The sequence below is a fragment of the Blennius ocellaris genome, assembly GCF_963422515.1.
Source record: "Blennius ocellaris genome assembly, chromosome: 18".
Classification (NCBI taxonomy): Eukaryota; Metazoa; Chordata; class Actinopteri; order Blenniiformes; family Blenniidae; genus Blennius; species Blennius ocellaris.
Genome location: NC_137667.1, coordinates 4,768,982 through 4,789,719, shown reverse-complemented (window position 1 = coordinate 4,789,719; position 20,738 = coordinate 4,768,982). Strand labels below are relative to the sequence as shown.

The 20,738-nt window shown below is 43.1% G+C and overlaps 1 protein-coding gene across 1 annotated transcript in view; it reads right to left on the bottom strand.

Moving 5' to 3' along the window:
- Positions 1 to 20,738, bottom strand: part of atad2b (ATPase family AAA domain containing 2B) — a 70,650-nt gene that overhangs the window by 18,475 nt on the left and 31,437 nt on the right. The window contains exons 25-26 of the mRNA XM_080514171.1: positions 3,379 to 4,113; positions 2,231 to 2,361 (exon numbers count right to left, since the gene is read on the bottom strand). Of these exons, the coding sequence (XP_080370297.1) occupies positions 2,231 to 2,361; positions 3,379 to 4,113 (866 nt within the window). The remainder of the gene's footprint in view (positions 1 to 2,230; positions 2,362 to 3,378; positions 4,114 to 20,738) is intronic.

Below are 20,738 nucleotides of genomic sequence, written 5' to 3'. Positions count from 1 at the left end.
TTGAAATAAATACACGCTAATAATCAGAGGTGACACGTCAACATCTGCTTTTTCGCTCCCTTATGATCTGAGGCATCGTCGACTTTGCTGAATTATTTAAATTTTGTGTCATTATTTCTAAAATGTGTTCCAATGTAGGAGAAGAACCGTGGACATTTTGTGCGACTATGTTATAATCTTAATGTTCTCCTCTGTGTCATCAGCTTAGTGCTTTGATACAGATCACACTACATGTTAAACCTCTAATCCATATAGCTGTGCACAATGCCAAACCACCCCAGCTGTTCCATTCTTCATGGCCTGAATTAAGACTCCGACCGTGTAAAATCGGGAGAGACGGTGCTGTGGCATGGACCGAGGCTTTAAAAAGCTAAAACCACGGTGGTTTGCCAGAGAATGGCTAATGGAGCATTTCTCACCCAAAAATTTGAATATTAGCAAACATAATCCTAAAACTTCTGTAAATAGAGGCTCCGCTATGATTCGCTACGTTTTAGTGATGCTTAAAATGATTAGTAACACATATTTAGGGAAAACTTAAAAGTATTTTTAGTCACCTGCTCTAGGTGCAGCTCTGTCACTTCCGACACAATGAGGCGGGAGTCAAATTACAAGCACTTATAGAAGCATGTCAATGATTCAGTTATGCATTTGAATATTAATATCTGACAAATCGGATAAAATGAGTGTATTATGACACGTTTTGTTACAGTTTGTAGTACAGCTTGTCTCAGGAGCTCCATGAGAACCATATGGATCTTTTCAAAGATAAATTACAAATGGTAATTCTCATAATATAATTCTGAGTGACATTTAAAGCAACGGTGTCGAATGTACGGAATCCAATGAAATCTCGAGCTGCATGTGGCAAAATGCTTTCTGTCTCTGTAAGTCGTACAGCACTCTGTGAACTGAAGCATAATATTGTTGAAAATGCAGTTCTTTTATTCAAATTTCAGGTTTGTCATGTGATGAATGAAATGTGGACTAATGAATACTTTGTTGCACTAAAACAAACAAAAATTGTTCTTAAAATGTCTACACATTCACATATTAGAATGCCATTATTTTACCCGTACAGCCCACTTAATGTCAAAGTGCACTGTATGTGGCATCTGAATTAAAATCAGTTTGACAACAATGGTTTTCAAGTAGAATCTCACGTGCTTGTTTTTACTGTTATACTCCTTTCCTGTTGCAGCTGACAGAATTTGTTGTCGTTCACATGCCCAGAAGTTATTCACAGTTTCTATCTATTAAATTTAGACATTACCTGAAAGCAGAGAAAGTGAGCATGACGGTACAATCACAGAAAAGATGTGTTGCCATGAGCGAGTCAGTCATGTCGAAAACGCAGTAACACTGAAAGCTCAAGTCATCAGTCAATCATTGTACTTTTTCGACAATTGTAGAGTTATGTAATCAAAAGAGATTTGTGCCTCAAATGAGTTGCTGATATCACACTGTGTGATCAAACGTAAAATCCACCATTTTTAGAAAAAGACTCAACTTTATACTGGAGCAAATAAATGATTTGGTTTTTTTTGGGTGGGGGGGGGGGGGGTTAAATACTTGCATGCCATCACTGAAATTGATGCTAAGTAGTGAGCGAAGACTTTTAAAAATGCAAAAAACAAGCAGCTATAATATGCACCAAACACACATTAGCAACTTCTCTTGTGAATTTCTCCTCTCTCCTCTGTGGACGATTCTCACGGAAATCAAGAAGTTTTATTTTATACATTCTCTCTCTCTCTCTCTTTCGAAGCTTTAAGAGCACCCTGTGTAATTGGGATAATTAACTCGGAGAATTGCTTATCATTAGCAGCAAAAGTTCAGCTGCAGCTAATAACATTAGCGATGGCTCTGTCACGTTCAAGTGCTCGGGTACAACGCGACAACAAGGCGGCGTGCACAACACGGGGAGTCCGACGACGACTACGACAACACTAAATGGAATTCAGGCGTCATTAACTTAATCATGTACACCTGGCGCTTCCCCGACTGCGATATCTCGTCGATTAAAGGGAGTCGAAGGTTCAAAGAGGGACGACTAAATCACATTATTAGCATCGTTTTAAAATTGCTTGAGGATCACATACAGGTTTTATAGTTCGAAGCAGTTTGCGTTGTAGTTTTCTATTCATTTTGGGAACATCTGTGGAACCGAGGCACCCATAAAGTGAGAATTTGATGTACTGTTGCACTGCGACTGGTCACAGATACTTACCAGAAGTCGCTGGTGGTCGACCACAACTGGAGGATGAGGAGGGACTGGTGGAGGCTCTTCCTCTGTCCTTTCTGCACATGCTTTCAAGTCTTCAGATGGGCTCGAAGGGCATGACCTCACTCTGGAACCATCTATAGACAGAAAAGGCATTACAGATGGAAGAATCCAAGGTCCAAGAATGAAAATATTTAAAACCGTGCGATAGCGGCGAAAAAAATACCCTCTGTCACATAACCAGGCCACCTAAATTTCAGACCCTTTTTTTTCTCTCTCTGAAGGGTTAAACTACCAATCTGAGAATTTCATGTAAAAATAGATTCAAACTGCCGTGATTGCAAGATTAATGCGTCACTACAGTGCAGCGGTGGAATCTATCTGAAGACACAAGCAGCTACCGAGCACACGATTTTTCACATCTGGCCTCTTTCCTATCCATTCATAACGGCGTTCCTAAAACGCCAAGATGAAAACAAAAGGCCGGGCTTGGCTTGTGATGAGAGTATGGGCGGAGTAGCCGAGTTGCCCGTCGGTTAAAGGGCTCCAGTTTGTTTGTGTTCTGTTGTCTGATCATGCGGTCCTGTGATAGCTTCTCCATATTTTATCAGCACCATTACCTCGGCTCTTCCAGCTGGCCTGTGCTCGTTCGCAAGCCAAACTGCAGCGCCAGAATCAAACACTCACTCACTCACCCCCCCAAATTGCAAAAGCATTAATGTACGCTCAGAAGTTCTGGAGAAGACGGACAAAGCTGGAAACCTTTTCAAAAAATATCTTTGTGCCCATCAGAAGGTGGGAGTCTGCCCCCGCTGTTTCTCTAACTAATTTATCATCTACTTCAGATAGTTTTATGTTCTGTATCATTTGCGTTGCATTATTCATGCCTTATGTCCCATTTCAGAAGCTGCACCGTGGATAATTTGAAAGAGTTGGATGATAATCAAAGACGTAATTCATCATTACAATTAAGTGGAGGCTAACGCACTGTCTGGATGTGTATAGATGAAACGATCATTTTGCTAATGTACAATCAGAATTAATACCGAGACCAAACAAGCAGCTTTGATGTAGCTTCTTCTTCAAGAAGCGCCATGCTGTTGTAAATGCTTATCAAGGACTGCTAAAGGCCAGTTGGACTCCGCCTGTCTTACCTTCTTTATCTGGACCTTCATCGGTCGTTTCCGTTACTGTCGAGTCATCTTGAGGATGGACCTCCTGAGTGGGTTTACTCTCATCTACGTCTTTGTGCTCTTCCTGGTCGGGCTGTTCCGAGTGCTCAGCCTCGCTCAGAGGAGTTCTTATCGCAGCCTCGTTGCCTGTTTTGAGGTTCTGCGAGTCCAAGCTATCCAATGACTCATTTCCATTCACACAATCCACTTGTGGAACCAGGAGACCCTCTGTGTGCTTCGGCAGGACCTCTGCATCTGAGGATTCGGATGTTTCCTTCGACGGTTGGGCGTCGGCCCGTTTTACCTGGGCGACGATGTCGCCATCGGTTTGCGAGTTGTCGTCGAGGCAGAGAGGCTCGTCGTCTTTCGCTTTGTCCTCAGATTCTGCCTCCTCGGCTGTGGGCTCCTCCTCTTTAGATGTTGGCTCCTCGCTGACTTCATTGGCATCTGGGGGTTTGGCGGGGATGGTGACCGGGGACTCGTTGGAGCTCTCCTCCTCGGTGGAGGGGAGGTGGGGAAGGTGGCCGTTGGGCTGGGGGCCGGTGGTATCGCACGATGATTCTTCGTCCTGCGTCAAACACGAGTCGCTCGGGCCCGCCATTTCCACCTCGGCCTCCTCCTCCTCCTCTTCGGTCCCTTTCTTGTGTTCCTTCTTCTTCTTGCGTATAATGCCTCGCCCCCAAGACGGTCGCCGGCGCATCTTCCTCTTTACGTGATCTACAAAGAACAAAGAAGAGGGAGAAAAAGAAGAAAAAAAAACGTTTAAATTGGGCTTTTAAATTGGGCTTTCAAAATGTGCGACTACTTTTCTGATCCCGATAATCAAAATGGGAAATGTCCGAGATTTTATAATCCGAGATTTTTTACTGCTACTAGTTCAGATGGTTGATCAACAAAGTTGCAACTCTGCTTGTGTAAGTACACATGCCACCCTCTTAACGACAGATTCATACAGGTAAATATAGCCACTGTAGTTAGAGCACGTATCAATCCAAACATATCTCTTCTTAAGGTCAAGAGACATAGCGTTGATGTCTGATGAAAATACAATAACTGTACAAGTAGAAAAAGGGAGAGAGAAAAAACACCTTCCACACAGTGTCAAAGCATATCTTTAGAGACCCTATTTAAATCTGGACACTTGGCCAGCCTCAAAGAGAAATGGGTAGTGGCTGACATAGACTGCAGGGGAGAGGCAGACAGAGACAGCAGTCCTGCTCTATCATGGATGTTGGACACTAATGACGACAGATGGTGCTTGGGGTTTTAAGAGGAAGAAGCAAACCAAAGCCCGCGCTCTGAAAGTGCAGTAAAAGTGTCACAGCGAGCCGACGCGGATACTAAATGCAGTGAAACTTCAAGGCATTTGCCTTCATTTACTGTGGTTCTGAGGCAGGCGCTGCAATGCCGAGCAGAGCAGAGCAGAGCAGCAAAGTCAGAGTGAAGGGCAGACGCAAGGCAGAACATGTGAGGAAAAGCAAAGACACCGGGAAACACCACCAGTCGCATTTCTTGAAAAGGGTTTTGAAGCCGACGATGTACGACACGACCATGACCCATCAGAAAGACACAGCCCCAAAGAAACTATTTGCTTGTCACATCTAAAAGAAAAGTACATTTCACAGTTTTGACATAACATAGTTGTTGGTAATTCTTCGACAGAGGAGGTTTGTCCTTTCATAGCATACCTAAAAAAAAAAAATTAAAACGGTAGAAAGGCAATAACTTAAAGGTTGTGGATGTATAAATGAGCTAAGCTGCAGATAAGGCCATTAGATCACAGTGGACTCATTAAATCCCATAAAGTCTTGGCCTTTATAATTCTGTTGGGGATCAGTGGAATTTTCTAAACTTGCCTGATGGGGATCTTATGCAAAATCAATAACATATGCTTGGTTTTTTTGGGGAGGGGCCAAATGATCCAAGGTCCTCGGTTATCCAGCAGCAATAATACAGAACCGCATGCAAGATTCATTCTTATTACTTCTGTGTCTCTACAGTATCATCATCCGTACCTGTGCCACCTTCCCCACGAAGATAAAAATAGGAAAACTCTGACAAGAAATCGTGATATGCCTGCATGTTTTCCTGTCAAATTTCCTCCTGCTCTCCCACTCTCTCTATTCCCTCCAAGCTTTTAGCCAGGTTTCATCTTTCCACTCCAAAGATGTGATTATGCACACTGTACATGCATCAGACGGTGGTAGAAAAAGGAAACCTGGTGTTTAAGTACTTGTCAACAGTGGGGAGGGAGCAGCCAGGAAAGCTATCACAGGGACTGGAGGTTATATTTGGTTTCCTCGAAAAAGACAACAAAAAGCAGGGATAATTAGCAAAGCTCGCTATGGGTTTTGGACCCACCTCTTTCGGAGCAATGTTTTCTTCTCTCGTGGTACTTCCTAATGAATGGCCACACATTTAACATCGGCCCCCAGCCAGCACAAGGGAGCGAGGGACGCGGTACACTTAACGCCAGCTAATGCTGTGAAGAACAACCACTTGCACATGCCGATGCAGTGGCCACATTCGGGCATACACTGTATATTTTAGCAGTTCGGGGATACTTGCACCTTGCTAAAACAACTGAATCTATGTCCACAGAAGTGAGGCGCCAGAGCTCGCAGTATTATAATTTCACCAAGACTCCCTCAGCAGCTCCACTTTACCTCTCATTGTCTTCCTCCTGTCAGTAAGAATTAAATTCTCACGTTACATCTGCTTGACTCGAAAAGTGAAATCCATCCAGCCTGGCTATTTAAGCTCACACTGGAACGCATTTAAAAAGCTGCCTTGAAATTTTTAGTGCATTCTCCATTTATTATACACAAGTGCCCGACCAGTGCTCAGTCTAGGTATGCTGCAGCACTGAGGGACTAATGGATACCTCTCGAAACTGGAGCTGCGATCATTGTGAAATGACGGCATACCACAGGAGAGAATAAAAACTACTTATGCAACACACACACACACACACAAGACTTCCATGAATGTCACCACAGAATAGCAGTGTTTAACACACTTAATATAGAAGAACTGTGGAGTTTTTCCAATGTAAAAGATGCGACTGGGGTTGAAGGCTCAAACGGACAATAAGCCCAGCGCCCGCCCATTACTGGCCATCGCTTGTCACTGAATCTCTCAAGTGGGCACAGGAGCTGCAGGCAGAGCGAGTTTAAAGACGGGACGCAGCTTTCATGTTTGATTCCCCCTGATCTGATCCGGAAGGAGAAGGCAGCTGGAGGGTCTGCTAGAGAGCAGGCAGGCATCTGTATTCTTCAGGCAGGCATGGCTGGCACATGGGGGTGGCAGCTCAGCTGTAAGTGGAAGACTTTGGATGCAGAGGGACGGAGAAATAACAAAGGGAAAGAAAAGCCAGTAAGGCATCCTGAGCATTTCTGTGTAGTGGCATCCCACCAGTAAAAGTTCTGTGTGTGCGCCTGTGTGTGTGTGTCTTCCTTTTCTCATTTAGTGAGAATACTCAGTTTTGACCATTTTTTTTTTTTATTCAACCTTCAGTATTTCATTTACAACTGTCACCTTGCAATGTCCAGCGATTAGTCATAGCTCGGCTCGGTTCAATTTCTGCTGAGAAAATATTACTTCCCTGCCTTGAGTTGTACATTCATGTTTTTAAACTGGGAGTGAGGGGGGGGGGGGGGGGGGGGGGGGGGAACCTTTATTAAAAACAGCCACATGAAAAGAAACGAGCGTTTATTTTTCTTTTTGTTTGTTAAGAATGTAATTTAAAAAAAATGTGAGGTAGCACATTTGCTGCAGACCCATTATTTACCTATTAACCCTTTCAAGATAACACCCCCCCCCCCCCCCCCCCCCCCTTTAAAAAGGTCAAAGCAAAACAGTGAAGGATTTAGTGAACGAGGTCTCGCTGAGGTCAGCTCCCCCCCAGCACGGCTCCTCCGGTGGGGAGGAAAAGGTGAGTCTGAATGGCGGCAAATGACTTGTCATAGTCAGCTCTTAAATAATGCATGGAAATTGTTAGACCGTGAAGAGTCGACCACAGAGGGGGGATATGCTGATGGAGGTGTGTGTGGGTGTGTGGGGGGGGGGTTAGAAAGAAGAGAACCAGAGCACTTTGTAATAATTAAAAGTGCCTAACCCATACAAGATTTATGGAGTGGCAGAAGTTGCCATCGCACACAGTTGTCTGAACAGTTTGCGTGAACACTTGCAAAGCACGCACACAGAGCGCTCTCTTCAGAGCCCCAGGAGGCCACTATCCAACCTGCTCTACTCGCGAGTATTAAATAAATAAATCAGTTGGGTGACACTGATGGACAATTGAGTGCAATACCCTCGTAAAGCCTTTGGGTAGAACTGCGCATCAGTTTTTCTGATCCACCGATTTCTTTATTTAATAATCCCACAGTGGCGGGTAACCGGATCGCTGCTCATGATGACACCGAGCGGAGAAGAAATAAATGACAAATAGAGGGATAACTGTGCAAAATCATCAGAGGAATAAAACTTTGAATGAAAAACTGACAGCTTTTTGTATTGTGGCAAATGGTTTTCTTTCCACGGATGCACACAGCCACAAAGATTCGCCGTTTTTTGTTCACGCAGTTGAACCAGCAAGAGCCCCATGGGCTTGTCAGCATTACCGGGACTCATTTCTATATGGCTTATTGGAACTTTGAAGAGCTAGTGTGGCGTGTGTTAGTTATCACGGTCGCCTTCCTGTGCTCCACTCCCGCCTGGTACGGCCTGGGGTTTCAATGCTGCGGTCAGAAGCAACATTTACTAACCAAACATCAGCAACTGTTTCGCTTCATCGGCGCCACTTTTCCTACAAGATTAAACACCGAAAAGAATTAGAAGAAGAAGAAAAAACTACTTTAAACTAAAAACTTGAATGTTGTATTACAGGGTTATTATCTGTAGGTTGAATAAAACTAACTATGACGCAAAGGAAGGTATGTTAGTGTTCATCTTCAGATGTCCAGAGGAGTCAAGAAAGAAGACATTAAATCAATTTGATTGAAAGAAAACAGACTTTCAATATTTGGCCCATTCGCACTGCATCTGCAGCCTCTACACTTTTGGTCACATTCAGCCATTAACATTACGCACCAATGGTTGCCATAAAACATGCCTGACCTCCACTGGGAGAAGTTTGAAATTCAGCATCTTGCCCAAGGACTCAGAGATCTGGGGCAGTAGACGGGGAAATCAAACCGGAAACCTTGGGATTGGAAGATGACTTGCTCGACCAACTGAGGCACCGGTTTTGATGGCTGTTCACCAGCACTGCATACAATAAGGAAAAACTAAAACGCCTCCTCTGTTCATATTACTGGATAGTTGTTGTCCTTCCTTTTAATGGCCGTCTGAAACAATCATGAGCTTCTCCCTTTAGTGCAGGATTCAAAATGCTTTCAAAACCTCAGAGGGGCATGGGTCTTTAAAGTGATGGCATAATCTAAAACTCGTTTCAGTCACATTTGGCTCAAGAGGGAGACTCGCATATATAGCATCGCAGGTCATAATGGACTATGGTATAGGCCCAGCGCATGCATTTAGAATGCCATCCAACGGCCATTAAACTTGTTATTCCCACCAAACCACAAATAAAAACTCTTAACTGAGATGTAATCATCTCATTGAGGCCACATTTCATATCGGCCGTCCATTTACAAACAGTAAATCTGATCTCGCCTCTCCACTTCCTGAATGGCACTCTGCAGTTCAGGATGGGCTTTAAGCTGGGGCATTAATACAACGGAATACAAGAAACACAAGGCCGAACACAGAAAATGATAAAGAGAGATCGACTACAAAGCTTGAACAATCTTCACCGATGAAACAAATATTAACAAATAGCGCGAAGACCTTTCTCTTGCTGTTTTGCGTTTCAGCTGTTCTCATCTGTCTAAATTAGTCCGGTTCACGCAGAGCAGAACTGATCTCGTGTTATTTACGGTACCGTCCTCGCAGTTTAAAATGTGTGCATACTATTCAAGCGTTGGAGTGGGACACGGAGTGTGGAGCGCGTACATCCACGGCAATGAATGAGATTCTATTTCCCTCTGGGGAATACCTTCTATCCTTTGAATTCACATTTAGGACACCGTCGCAGCATTGCGGCACACTCATGCAGGGATATATATTACAAAATTTCAGGATGAAGGGAAACAAAATACCTTTGAAAATCCGTGGATATACAGATGGCTTTGTTTGTGTGTTTACATGTGTTATTTAATAACCGCATGGGATTCGTGCGCGCATTAGTCACAGCAGCATCCAACCGAGCCAAGGCTGGCGACAGCCGTTGAATATAAGACGGCTATAGAGCTTTGAGCAATGCTTACAAGACATTAAATTGAAAAAATATTAGAGTCTCAAATCTGACAGATTGCAGAAACAATTGGACATGAATAGAATTTGGGACGAGAGTCTCATTGGGGCAATATCCGCGTGCGTTCTGAATGAAACATAATGATGATAAAAACTGAAATGACACCAGGAAATTGTGTGATTTATATAGTATGTATAAAGGGGTTAGATGAAGTGGTAACATTATCCGACCAGGCACTGACACTCCTGTCACCAGGTGTGACCGACTAATAGCTTGTGAGCTTTGTGGCCTCCGCTCAGATCGTTTGTGGTCCGTGACATACTTTTGTTTTTGTTTGTTTGTGTTTTTCATGGCCTTTGGATACACATCAGACACAAGCCAATAGACATAGGAGCAGTGAGTTCTGATCACCAGAGTAGTTTGAGTGTTCGCTATCACATGAATACAAAACACAGCATTAATACTGTAAATCTTATACATAAAACACACACTGTGTAGAGGATCTCACTTCACATTGGGAGCCTCATTATATCAACAAATGAGATGCAATTATGCGCTGCTCGCAGGCAAAAATGTCCCATACAGGAGAAACTAGTTTTAAATGCAATAAACTATATATATATATATAAAAAGAAATGACATGACCTATGTAGAACCATGTGCATTTGAAAATATTTGAATAATGTATGATTTACTCAGACCAAACTATTTCAACTAATTGATGTAACTTAAACTCAATGAACGGATCAGAGCAGAATGTGAGTTACTAACCAAATAACTATTGTCTCTTTTATAAGTAGCTATTGTTAACTTTAAGTTCACATTTCTACACAATACTTTAACTGTCACTATGTGAAGCAGGGATGTCAAACACATTTAAATTCAGGGGCCACTTTCAGTCCAATTTCATCGTAAAGGGGCCAAAACAGTAAAATAGTGCCATAATAGATTTGAATTTAAACTTTTTAAGGTTTTTTTTTTGGTTCGTTTGTTTGTTGTAGTGCAGTGTACACATGACCGAGATGTCGATACTCTCACAAACTAAACAGCGATGATGGAAAATGTCTACAATATCGACATGAAGCTAATTTGAATACCTTCCGGTGCAAAAGACAGTGCAATGTCCCCAAACCTGTTGCATTATGCATGTTTTTACAAGTTCACCGGGACATCATGGCTTTGAGGCTTATTTCATTGCCAAGAGGTTGCTCGCTGTCATGGCAACATCACCGACATCTCAGCTCGGGTCTCGGTTTTTTTGTTGCGTCCACTACTCTTAAGAAATGTGTTAATAAAAAAAATATATATAATCTGTGTTTTCTTTCATTATTTTTACAGTTTACAAAGTGGTATGGTGGACTGGATTGGAGCCTCTTGTGGGACATTTTTGTCCCAGGTGACTTATGCTCCACACCGGTGATGTAAACCAAATGAAATGGCAGTCTTGTTTTTTTTGCATTGCATTCCCTTCAGAATAAAATGTCCAATTTTAACTCATAATGGAAGGCAGGAGGTCACTTTGCCCACACCTGAACTAGACGCCAGTCACATTTTGATTACTTACATACATTTAATTGCAAAAAATCTTGTGCATTAACAGATTAGAAGATACCCTTGTGGTAGAATTGTGGTTCACATTTTGACCGACTGCTCGTAAGAATGAGAGTTTTGCTTCCCTCAGTGATCAAAGTTGCCCATTTTTGTCAACATTGCCGATTCGGGCCGAGGGTGGAGTCACTGACGTGGGCCTGAAATGCTGTTGCCTGAAGGTTGAATCTCCTTCAATCAAGCAAAAATAAATCATCCCGAGATTTCCGGCGATAAATGGCACAGACAAGCTGAACAGCTGCTCCGCACTTTATGAAAGAGAGTCGGAAGGCGTCGCACGAAGGACGCCTCTGCCCGCCACCTGCAAATGAACAAACAGGTGGGATCAGCAGGTGGCGCGACGTGAGAACTTGGCTTGGCTCTTAAAGGTGGTGTAGCATTTATTTACTGACAAATAGCCTACACCGTCCACACACACACGCCACTGCTGTGTTTACAGAGCTACGCTGCTAACTTGGTACTGTGCTCCAGAGTCTGATCGACAGCCTCATCACACGTGCTCTTTCACACCGCGTACGGCCCACACGCCGTTCATTCAGCATTGGTGCAGTGAGGAACACCTCAAGATGTGCATCCGGGTGTTGGAACTGGAAAAAAAATTTTTTTTTTAAATGAGGTAACAACATGTGTTCAATCAAAAAAGGAGATATTTTATATGCGAAATAAAATTGGAAAATTGTCAAATGAAACCAATTTCAGAGTGCAGCGACCTACCGGATGGTTTGCATGGACGCACAGCCTTGTGGTCGTTAGCGCTCTCGCCTCATAGCAATATAGAGTTTGCATGTTCTGTGTGTGTGTGTGTGTTTGCGGATTTTCTCAGAGTGCTCGGCTTTCATTACACAATCCAAAAGCATGCGCTTCAGGCCCTGTTTTCAAGTATAAACGGAAAACGTTTGTCGCATGTTGGGTGTCCGTCTGCGCGCCAATAGTACTCAAGGACACTGAGGACTATTTTTAAAATGGCTCCCAGGGTAGCTCGTTTCCAAAACACTGCGACTCACAGTAAAATGCAGCTTTCCTGAAATGTTACTACTGTGCATGCATCAGTTCTTCTCCACAGGCGTGAGTAGGTGGAAACTAACAACAATGGCAGCCTCCAGCGTGCCATGACTCCTGGGACTTGGTAGTTTAGTAGCTAAGAGTTACCTGTGGTAGCAATCTAACTTTGTCCTTTGGTAATATGAATGCCTGTGTTCTCGCCACTGTAACATACTGTTCTCGGCACACGTGTAATTTCATTACAAAACCAAACGGCGCCAACTCATGGCCAAGCACACTAACAACATTGTTTTCAGCGTCCAAAACCAGAGTGCAAACTGCCCTCATTTATCATCAGTTGGGTTTGACTTCACTACCTTAAGTTTGATATGAATGGATGGATAACACCACGTTACAAAGCGTGCCGGTATCGTTAGCATGGCCACGGGCACATCCGAGCTTCCCACTCGGCTTTTTGTCAACCCAGCTCGTTGGAATCGACTCAAGTTGGGGCCTCTGTGTTGTACCATTAATGAAGTATTGATCGGCCCTACACCCATCGCCTGCGACTGGTGGGGAGAAGCATCAGAGTTCAGACTTGTGGTCCGATCTCAACACAAGCGGCTTTACACCCACGCATACGATACACAGCTTGGTGTTTATGAAGAAGCCGTTACCCATCATGTCTACAAGTCACGCTGCTCCTTAACATGACACAACGCTGTACTTTCAAATGCATCCCAATGGTTCGTATGTCACCATTTCATTTTCAACAACACTATCATCATTATTCATATGGGAGAAGGTATCACTGTTTCTTTCTGTTCACGAGGAAAGAAACAAAGACAGCTCCTTCCACTTTTCACTGTGATTAATGGGAATTATTTGCATAATATGAAGTATACAAGGGTCTCTCATTTCTCCTGACATTGCTGATGGCAGTAATAAAACAATGGTGGTACAATAAACATAAAATAAATTTGCAAGTCACAATATACATTATTTCACTCGGATATACAGTTGTTTTTGTCTTGTATCTATGCCAAGCGGGCCAGCCGCTCCCACAAAACAGAGCATCTGTCAGAACCTGTTATTAGCAGCAGACACAAAGCAGACGTTCCTGTATATCGGCACACGGGGGACAGATAACGCTGCTCATCATCAAATACCCATCAACAGTTGGAAAAAATGAAGGGCTGAAATCCATTCTTGACAGTTCCCTTTCGGTACAGTCGCTGTCAGGAATCTAAATCGTAACACTAATTTGGCTATGCTGCTCTGAGCGTAAGAACTTATTCTTCATGTGCCCCCCCCCCACCATATCCCTCTCAGGGGATTTCAGCCATTTCTAAATCATTCAGCTGAGCTGTAATTAACACAATACAAAAGGCTGTATGTCCCCCGCCATGACTGCTGAACAAATCCCAATTCAATGCTCCCTGATAACCTAAACTAAAGTAATGATTTAAATTCGCCTCTTTGGAAATGCGTGCATAGAAAGAAACCGAAAATTACCAACTAAACACAGGTCGGGAGAAGCCCAATTTTAAAGCTTAATAGAGTCATTAATTAAGGGGATGGATAAATAATGATTTTTGAAAACGGTGCGTTCGCTTTGTTGAGGAAGCAGTATCGCTGTGAATATTAAACTTGGGGCATATATGGGAGGAAAATTAAGAATATATATCACATTGTCATCAAGCCCAGCTACATCCAAGATGCGTTTTAAAGGTTGATTTTGAACATTTTCCTACTCATGGCTTTCATCTTAGATGAGTAAATGATCATTTATGACCACATCAATGTAACGAACATGGACTGGGATTTTCTCACATTTGTTCACATCCACAGGGATAAACACTGTACGTGTCAGGAATAAATTAAATTCAGTGTGTAAAATACACATGATAGTTGATCGCTTTCCACTGTACTGGAACAGTTAGTTTTAATCACCCATGCAGGAAATACAAAGAAAGGCGTCTTAGCCACAGTAGTTTGGAATATTGTTCATTTCAACTTGAGGCTCCGTGAGAAATTCAGCCAAGCAGCAGCTCACAGCGCCGCTTGCCGTGGGAGTTTGAGCTGTAGAGCACAAAAATAGGCAAAAGACAGAGTGAAAAGCAAACAGGAGGGAACATGGGAAACAATGCGGGAGACAAAGAGAGAGGGGATGGCTGTCATGGTGACACAAGGCCTCGGGGTCTCTGGGTCATGAAAGGAAGATAGCTGTTTGTCACCTGATGTGACACTTTGCACAGGCACTTAATGAAATGTCCAGATCAATAAATGATCCCGTCCCTGCGTCTTGGAATTAAGGAGATCAGTCACTTCTCTCGACTGCTGTGTCACTACCTCCCCATTTCCCTCTTCCACTCCCTCTGTCGCTTCCTCTCAAATGAAGTCCCCACGCAGCCATGGTTCTCTACCTGGTTTAACAGAATGGGTTTTTTTGGGGGGGAGGAAATAAACCGATTTTGTTTTCTCGCCATGAGTCAGATGACGGGATCAATGCCGTTTTCTGATCTGCATCCTAAGTTTTAAGCCAGAGCCAATAAAAGGGTCTGTGTAGCTTGGAATAAGCTGGAAAAAAAAAATAAACTACAGCTAAATATGGCATCTGTTAAAAGGTAACGGACCTTTGTCCAGTTTGTTTCTGCTTCACACAATGTGTGCACAAGTCTGCAAACTCCCTCCTTTAATGGGGAGTGACATACCAAAACTCACTTTAAGGACGTTGAGGCTTGGCTGGGTGCCAATTTTTGGGTCCTGGTCATGTCATTCTCTACTTTGTACCGAAATCATTATTTTGTTGCTGAATCGCCAAACATTTCATGCACAAGGTTATCCCTTCATACAGCTTCTATACTACATTATCCAACACAGGAATAGATTTCAGCAGTGGATGGGCGAGCCAAGGTTAGGGTAGCGTAAACTCACAGGAATCACTGTTGCTTTTGGCAGAACAAACCTTGTTCATACATTTGTATCAGGAAATTATAGTGCAAAAATGCAGATGATATTTCATAAATGACTTCTGGTTATGAGAAGTATATCTGGCGAGTCCGAGCAGCAGTGAGAAGACAGGAAAAATAGAAAACTAACGCAAACAGAACAAAGTAGCATGCACATTGCCATTACCTTTTAACTACTGAAATTAAACACTAAAATACTGTAGGTCCTACTTTTAAAGTGAAAATTCAAACCTTTAGTTGAGTTTTGGGCATTCGTTTACAAGACAATGGTGCTCGGAGCCAATGAAACGGTGTAGATTGACATAATTCTTCGTTGCCGTGAAAACATGAATCTTTTAATAAACGATGCATTGTCACTTCAAACGTTGACGCGCAAACTGGGCTTGAATCAAATGTTTATCACAAAGAGATGGTGTGAGGTTACTCTTAAGTTCAGATTTGGGATCGTGTGTGAAAAGAACCGCCTTAAATGGAGAAGTCTCTGAACAGCTGGTGAGTATATCCTCGAATGTCCACCCAGCTGCAATCCACCGATATCATTAAATCGTAGTGGTAGTAAACCACGCACGCAACCAAGCACACAAAGCCATTCCATCTGCAAGTTCCGCCATTTAAGACTGAAATCGTAACGTGAACGCTCTAAACAAAGAACGCCAACTTTAATGGCAAAAGAAAGCAAAAGAAATAAATAAAGAATTGTGGATTCGCCATCTGCCACTCTGTTTTATTGCCAGCCAGATGAGTCAGTGTCACACAAACCCAATAAAGTGGTTATGTAATGTCAAACCGTATCGATTGGAAGCGTTGGACTAAGTATTGACTGAAAAACAAAGAGGAAAAATACTGTCATGGGGGGGGGGGGGAGAACCGAGGACACAATTCATCCGGGGCCTCCATCTTTTCCCGTCCTTCTCCTCTCTGCTGCTCAGTAAATGGCCAGTGGGATGATGGTGCCTGTGGTGCCCTCTTTGCAGAAGACAGATATGCCCTGATGCACCGGCAGCGCCGAGGACAGTTGAACATGTCAGCCTACAACACGCGTGCCTGCCCCCGCACACATACAGAGCAGGGCGCGAGAGCCTTCTGGGGGGGAAAAGCCCTGTCGCCCCCAGCAATCGCATGCATGCGCACACGATGTAAAGCAGCGATGGAGGGTGTAGGGAAAGGATCTACGCCGCTTGGTTCCTTTTTGACTGATATGTGAATTATCACCCTCCGCATGGAGAGAGGACACCATGGATATGCACCTGGTGAGAGCCATCTGACAGGAGATGTAATATTTAACCACATGGTGCACGAAATGAAAAATTCACCATCGCAGTCTGAGATCTGTGTACGTGTGCGAAGAGCAAAAGCGTATCATCACTAAACAGTGGTGCAATTCCCTGCCTTTCCTCCCTCAGCTTATCAATATTAGTTCATGAGAATTTCATGAGAATGCAAGTGTCACACAATTCATACCGCTTTGCAGGATGAGGTGGACGTGTGCTTAGAATTTTAAAGCTTACTGCAGTTATTATTTATCATCAATACACTCGAATTTATGCAACATGCTGTTTCCTTCCATCCTAACCTTGCTGCGTTTGGAGTGTTGAATATAATGAGGGCTGAGCATCACATTTATTTAACAACTAAAGCAACTAAATTAAAATAGCTAATCAAGCAACCCACAGGCCCTATCCTGGAACTTATTAGTTGGGCTACCCTTTGATATAATGTTGCTGCCGTGTGTGTTCAGCACTCTGATGACTGACAACAGCCAGGGCAAGGAGGCATATCACATGCACAGTGAGGGATAGCCATTGTACTTTGCTGGAACTCCTACACATGCTAAACTGATGAGATTAGACACCAATTAGATACCCTTTGAGTCTGTTATGGGATTCAGGTCGTCACAGCTGTATGATAATAGGACTCGGCAGAGAGGAATATTAAATTAAACCGCATTTACACAGGGATTCTTCGCTCTACACGGACACCACTCTGGATGAGTTTTCCTTTTAAGCTTCATTACGTCTTTATGAACTTCAACAGTCTTGAGTCCTGGTTATCGTCTGGCCCTCGGTGCTAAATGCTAAACAAATGTTGGGCCCCTAACATGAATGGGAAAGTCCTCTGATGGCTAATCTATCGACCTCGGCACCTTTCCTTTGACTGCATATTTTAAAATATTTGGATTTTTTAAAAATTAAGACGATGGTATCCTGCTCTCATGAACATCCGTTGTGATAGCCGATTGGCGCTGCCTATCAGTATTCACACATAAGGACCGACATTAGTCCCCTCCTAAGGGCTTTGATCGTCTCCAAAGAAATTGAGTTTGCTCTGTCCTCAAAGGTTCACTTAACCACCGCTATCAGAGGAAAACTTTAAAAATCCAATTCACAAAGATACCCGCTTGAAATTCTTTGTGTCGCCTCAAAAGACAAATGGGATTCAGATGCATGAAAGCGCCTCCACAAGGAAAGTCGTCTCAGAATGAATAAAAGAGGACCGCGTCAGTTCTGTATGGTATTTATTAGGTTTAAAGCTCCGTGTTTGTCTAATTTAACAGAAATACTCCAGTGTCCAGCAAAAGATGCAAAACAATAGTTGTGTTCACGAACCTTCAATAAAAGCATTCTTGGTTGTAGTATGTTTGACAACATGCTGGATTTTCTCAATTGTTAGTGATGTTATGTTTTTTATTATCATTATCTATAACTATGATGCTCGGTTGATTGACAGATTTCCTTTTTTCTGGCGTTTCTGTAAAATGGCTGCTTCCTTTTACTGTTAGTTATTGCAACTTGCACCCTAAACCTGGCTAATTGTTTGCTCCCGGTGCAGTTTGTGCCACAACTAGGATTTGAACTCGGGCCCCATGAACTCCAATGTGTGGCATTTCTGTTTAAATATAATGACCTGAGCAAAAATAATTACACTGTGTGGACGACAAGGATGTGATATTCATACAATACACTTTTGGTAACAGTTTTCAGAATATCAAATATATTTGAGTCCGTAACCATGTAGTGTAACCGTGTATCATGGTTTGCAGTAGTAACATTATATACAAAACGTAAATCTTACATATGGTTAACGGACTCATTTATGTCACACAAGTAGGCTTTCATTTCGCGAGATTGATCATCAGCATTGTGGCTCTGAAATGCTTCTATATGCCTTTTTTTAGCTCCTAAACAAGACGCCTGTGATGCTCAGAGTAAGCGTCACACCTGCCTGTGCGGGTGGTTTGCTGGAAAAGGGGGCGGTGACGGTGAGAGAGAAGGCAGCTCATTTCTGGGTTTAATGGAGATGTGGTGATTAGGTGGGATAAGTGCGATTCTGGAGGTAATTTGATGTAATTAAAAACCTTGTCGGTACGCATCCCTATTCTTTCTGCGGCATAATGCGAGTCATCTCTTAAAGCGTCCCCTGAGATGCAAATTCGATGGATAAGTGAGTTTGTGTTTAGGAAAGTTAATCTCCAACGCAGATATTAGCTTATCTGTTATTCTGGGAGGGAAGATGTGCCGGCATCAGTACTAATAACCACTAAAGGACCAAAACTACTCAGGTGAAAATGAATGTCTGGGGTGTAGGTTTACACTGCACAAAAGGCTCTTTAAGAAGCAGATCTTGGTTAACAAGAGCAAGTTGTTTGTGTGAATTCTGCGGTGGCAGTAATATCTTAAATTGGAAAACCAGCACCTGAATCTTTGAGCCTTCAAATGCAAACCTCCATGCACAAGGTGGTCACATTATAAAAAAAGGTGGATCTTAATGAGAAAACAGATAGCAATTCACTTTCCATCAAGCTGGGTTTGAGAAGTGCACAAAGTCCAAAAGACAATTTGGGCCTCACCAGCAAATCCATAAGTCATTTCAACTAATCAAGCACTAATGCATCATGTTTGTGCAATTGTTCCAGTCAATTACAACTTATCAGAACCAGGCAGGGAGGGGGAATGCACCCCATTAGGCTGCTTGGCGTTTACTAGCTTCTGATGTTTACTGAAATTGACTAATCGACTGCTCTATGCAAAAGACAATGAGAGCAAAAGCCTGGAAGGCCCGGTATAATTTTCTCTCTGTAGCGACGACCGAATGCTGTGACGTTACTAATGCTCTTGAGAGCTGGAAAGAGACGGAGTGCAAAGAAGAAGAAGCCCCTTTATCATAGAAAGCACACTCCTAGATCTACCTTCATGGTAAAGGCAGACCCACCTGTCCACTGTGGGAATCCGAGCCTGTCTATCACCCACAAAAGCTTCAGACTGATAGAAAGATATTCCAAGAAAGAAAACAAAATATCACAGAGTGAGCCCAGGCATTTCATTCAGCAGTCTGTCAGCAGAAATGTCACCATTTATACACTCTATAGAAGCAGTTGAGCTTCACAAAGCTTTGATATCAGAGGACAAGGACAAAAAAAAAAAAAAAAAAAGCATTAAAATGTTGAATTCTAAAAAAAAAAGGAAACAGTGCTATCCAAACACCTACGCACTGACAGTATTTTATATTCTCACCCTTGCCCGGATCAGTCGTCATAGTGCTAAGCCTGCCTTCTCAAAAAAAACAAAAAAAACTGATCGTAATTGAGCATTGTCAGCATTGTAACAATCTCAATATTCAAAAGCCTCCCACCTTCATTCATTCCCTCTCTCCCCTCCCTTCCCACTCTTCTTTCCCATCACCTTTCTAACATCCTAAGGCAGCACAGCTTGCAGTCATTGAGCATGCACAGAGGCACCGAGCAGCAGCGCTCAATCATTCCACTGCAACTCTCCGGGCTCATTCCTTTCAGGCAAGATATCTAAGCTGTTTACAGTAATATATATGGTTATCTGCATGCCATAGTAATAAAAAACAGACATTAAAACCCTGTGAAGAGGATCATCATCGAACCTTGTAAATTGTGCACACTTTAGCACGCGGCAACAACCGTGCACACCGATACGCCGGGAGCGAAAAGCTCCAAACGCACGGAATGAATCTTCAGAGACACTAAGACTGATGTCAGCTCATCTGCACCCCAAAACAATAAGTGGAAGCAAGAGGCATCACGGATGATTTTACATTCATTTCACGCTTGGTGCCACAATGATCCAAGAGGCATCTGTGCCCACAAAATGGCAGCTTATGCTCGGGGCTTTGCATGCTTTGCATGGATTTTATTAGTGAGCGCCAAAGGGTGTCAGGGTATGCGACCCAAGATTGCTTCATCCCTGGCAGCCGAAAAAAAAAAGCAGGATGTGCAGAGTCGGTGTCCACCCCTAATAACTAATAATAACCGCACCTCCGCCGCTTGAGGCAGGATGCCTTGTTTTCTGATGTTGGTCACTAGTTCACTGGAACGGGTCTCATTTCAGCCCTTAAGAAGGAAATATTGCATCCGCAGAACACAGTGATTCATCACCTCTCGTCTGCGCCAGATGCTGTTCGGAGGGGTTTGCAGTACATGAAATATAAACTGAACATGA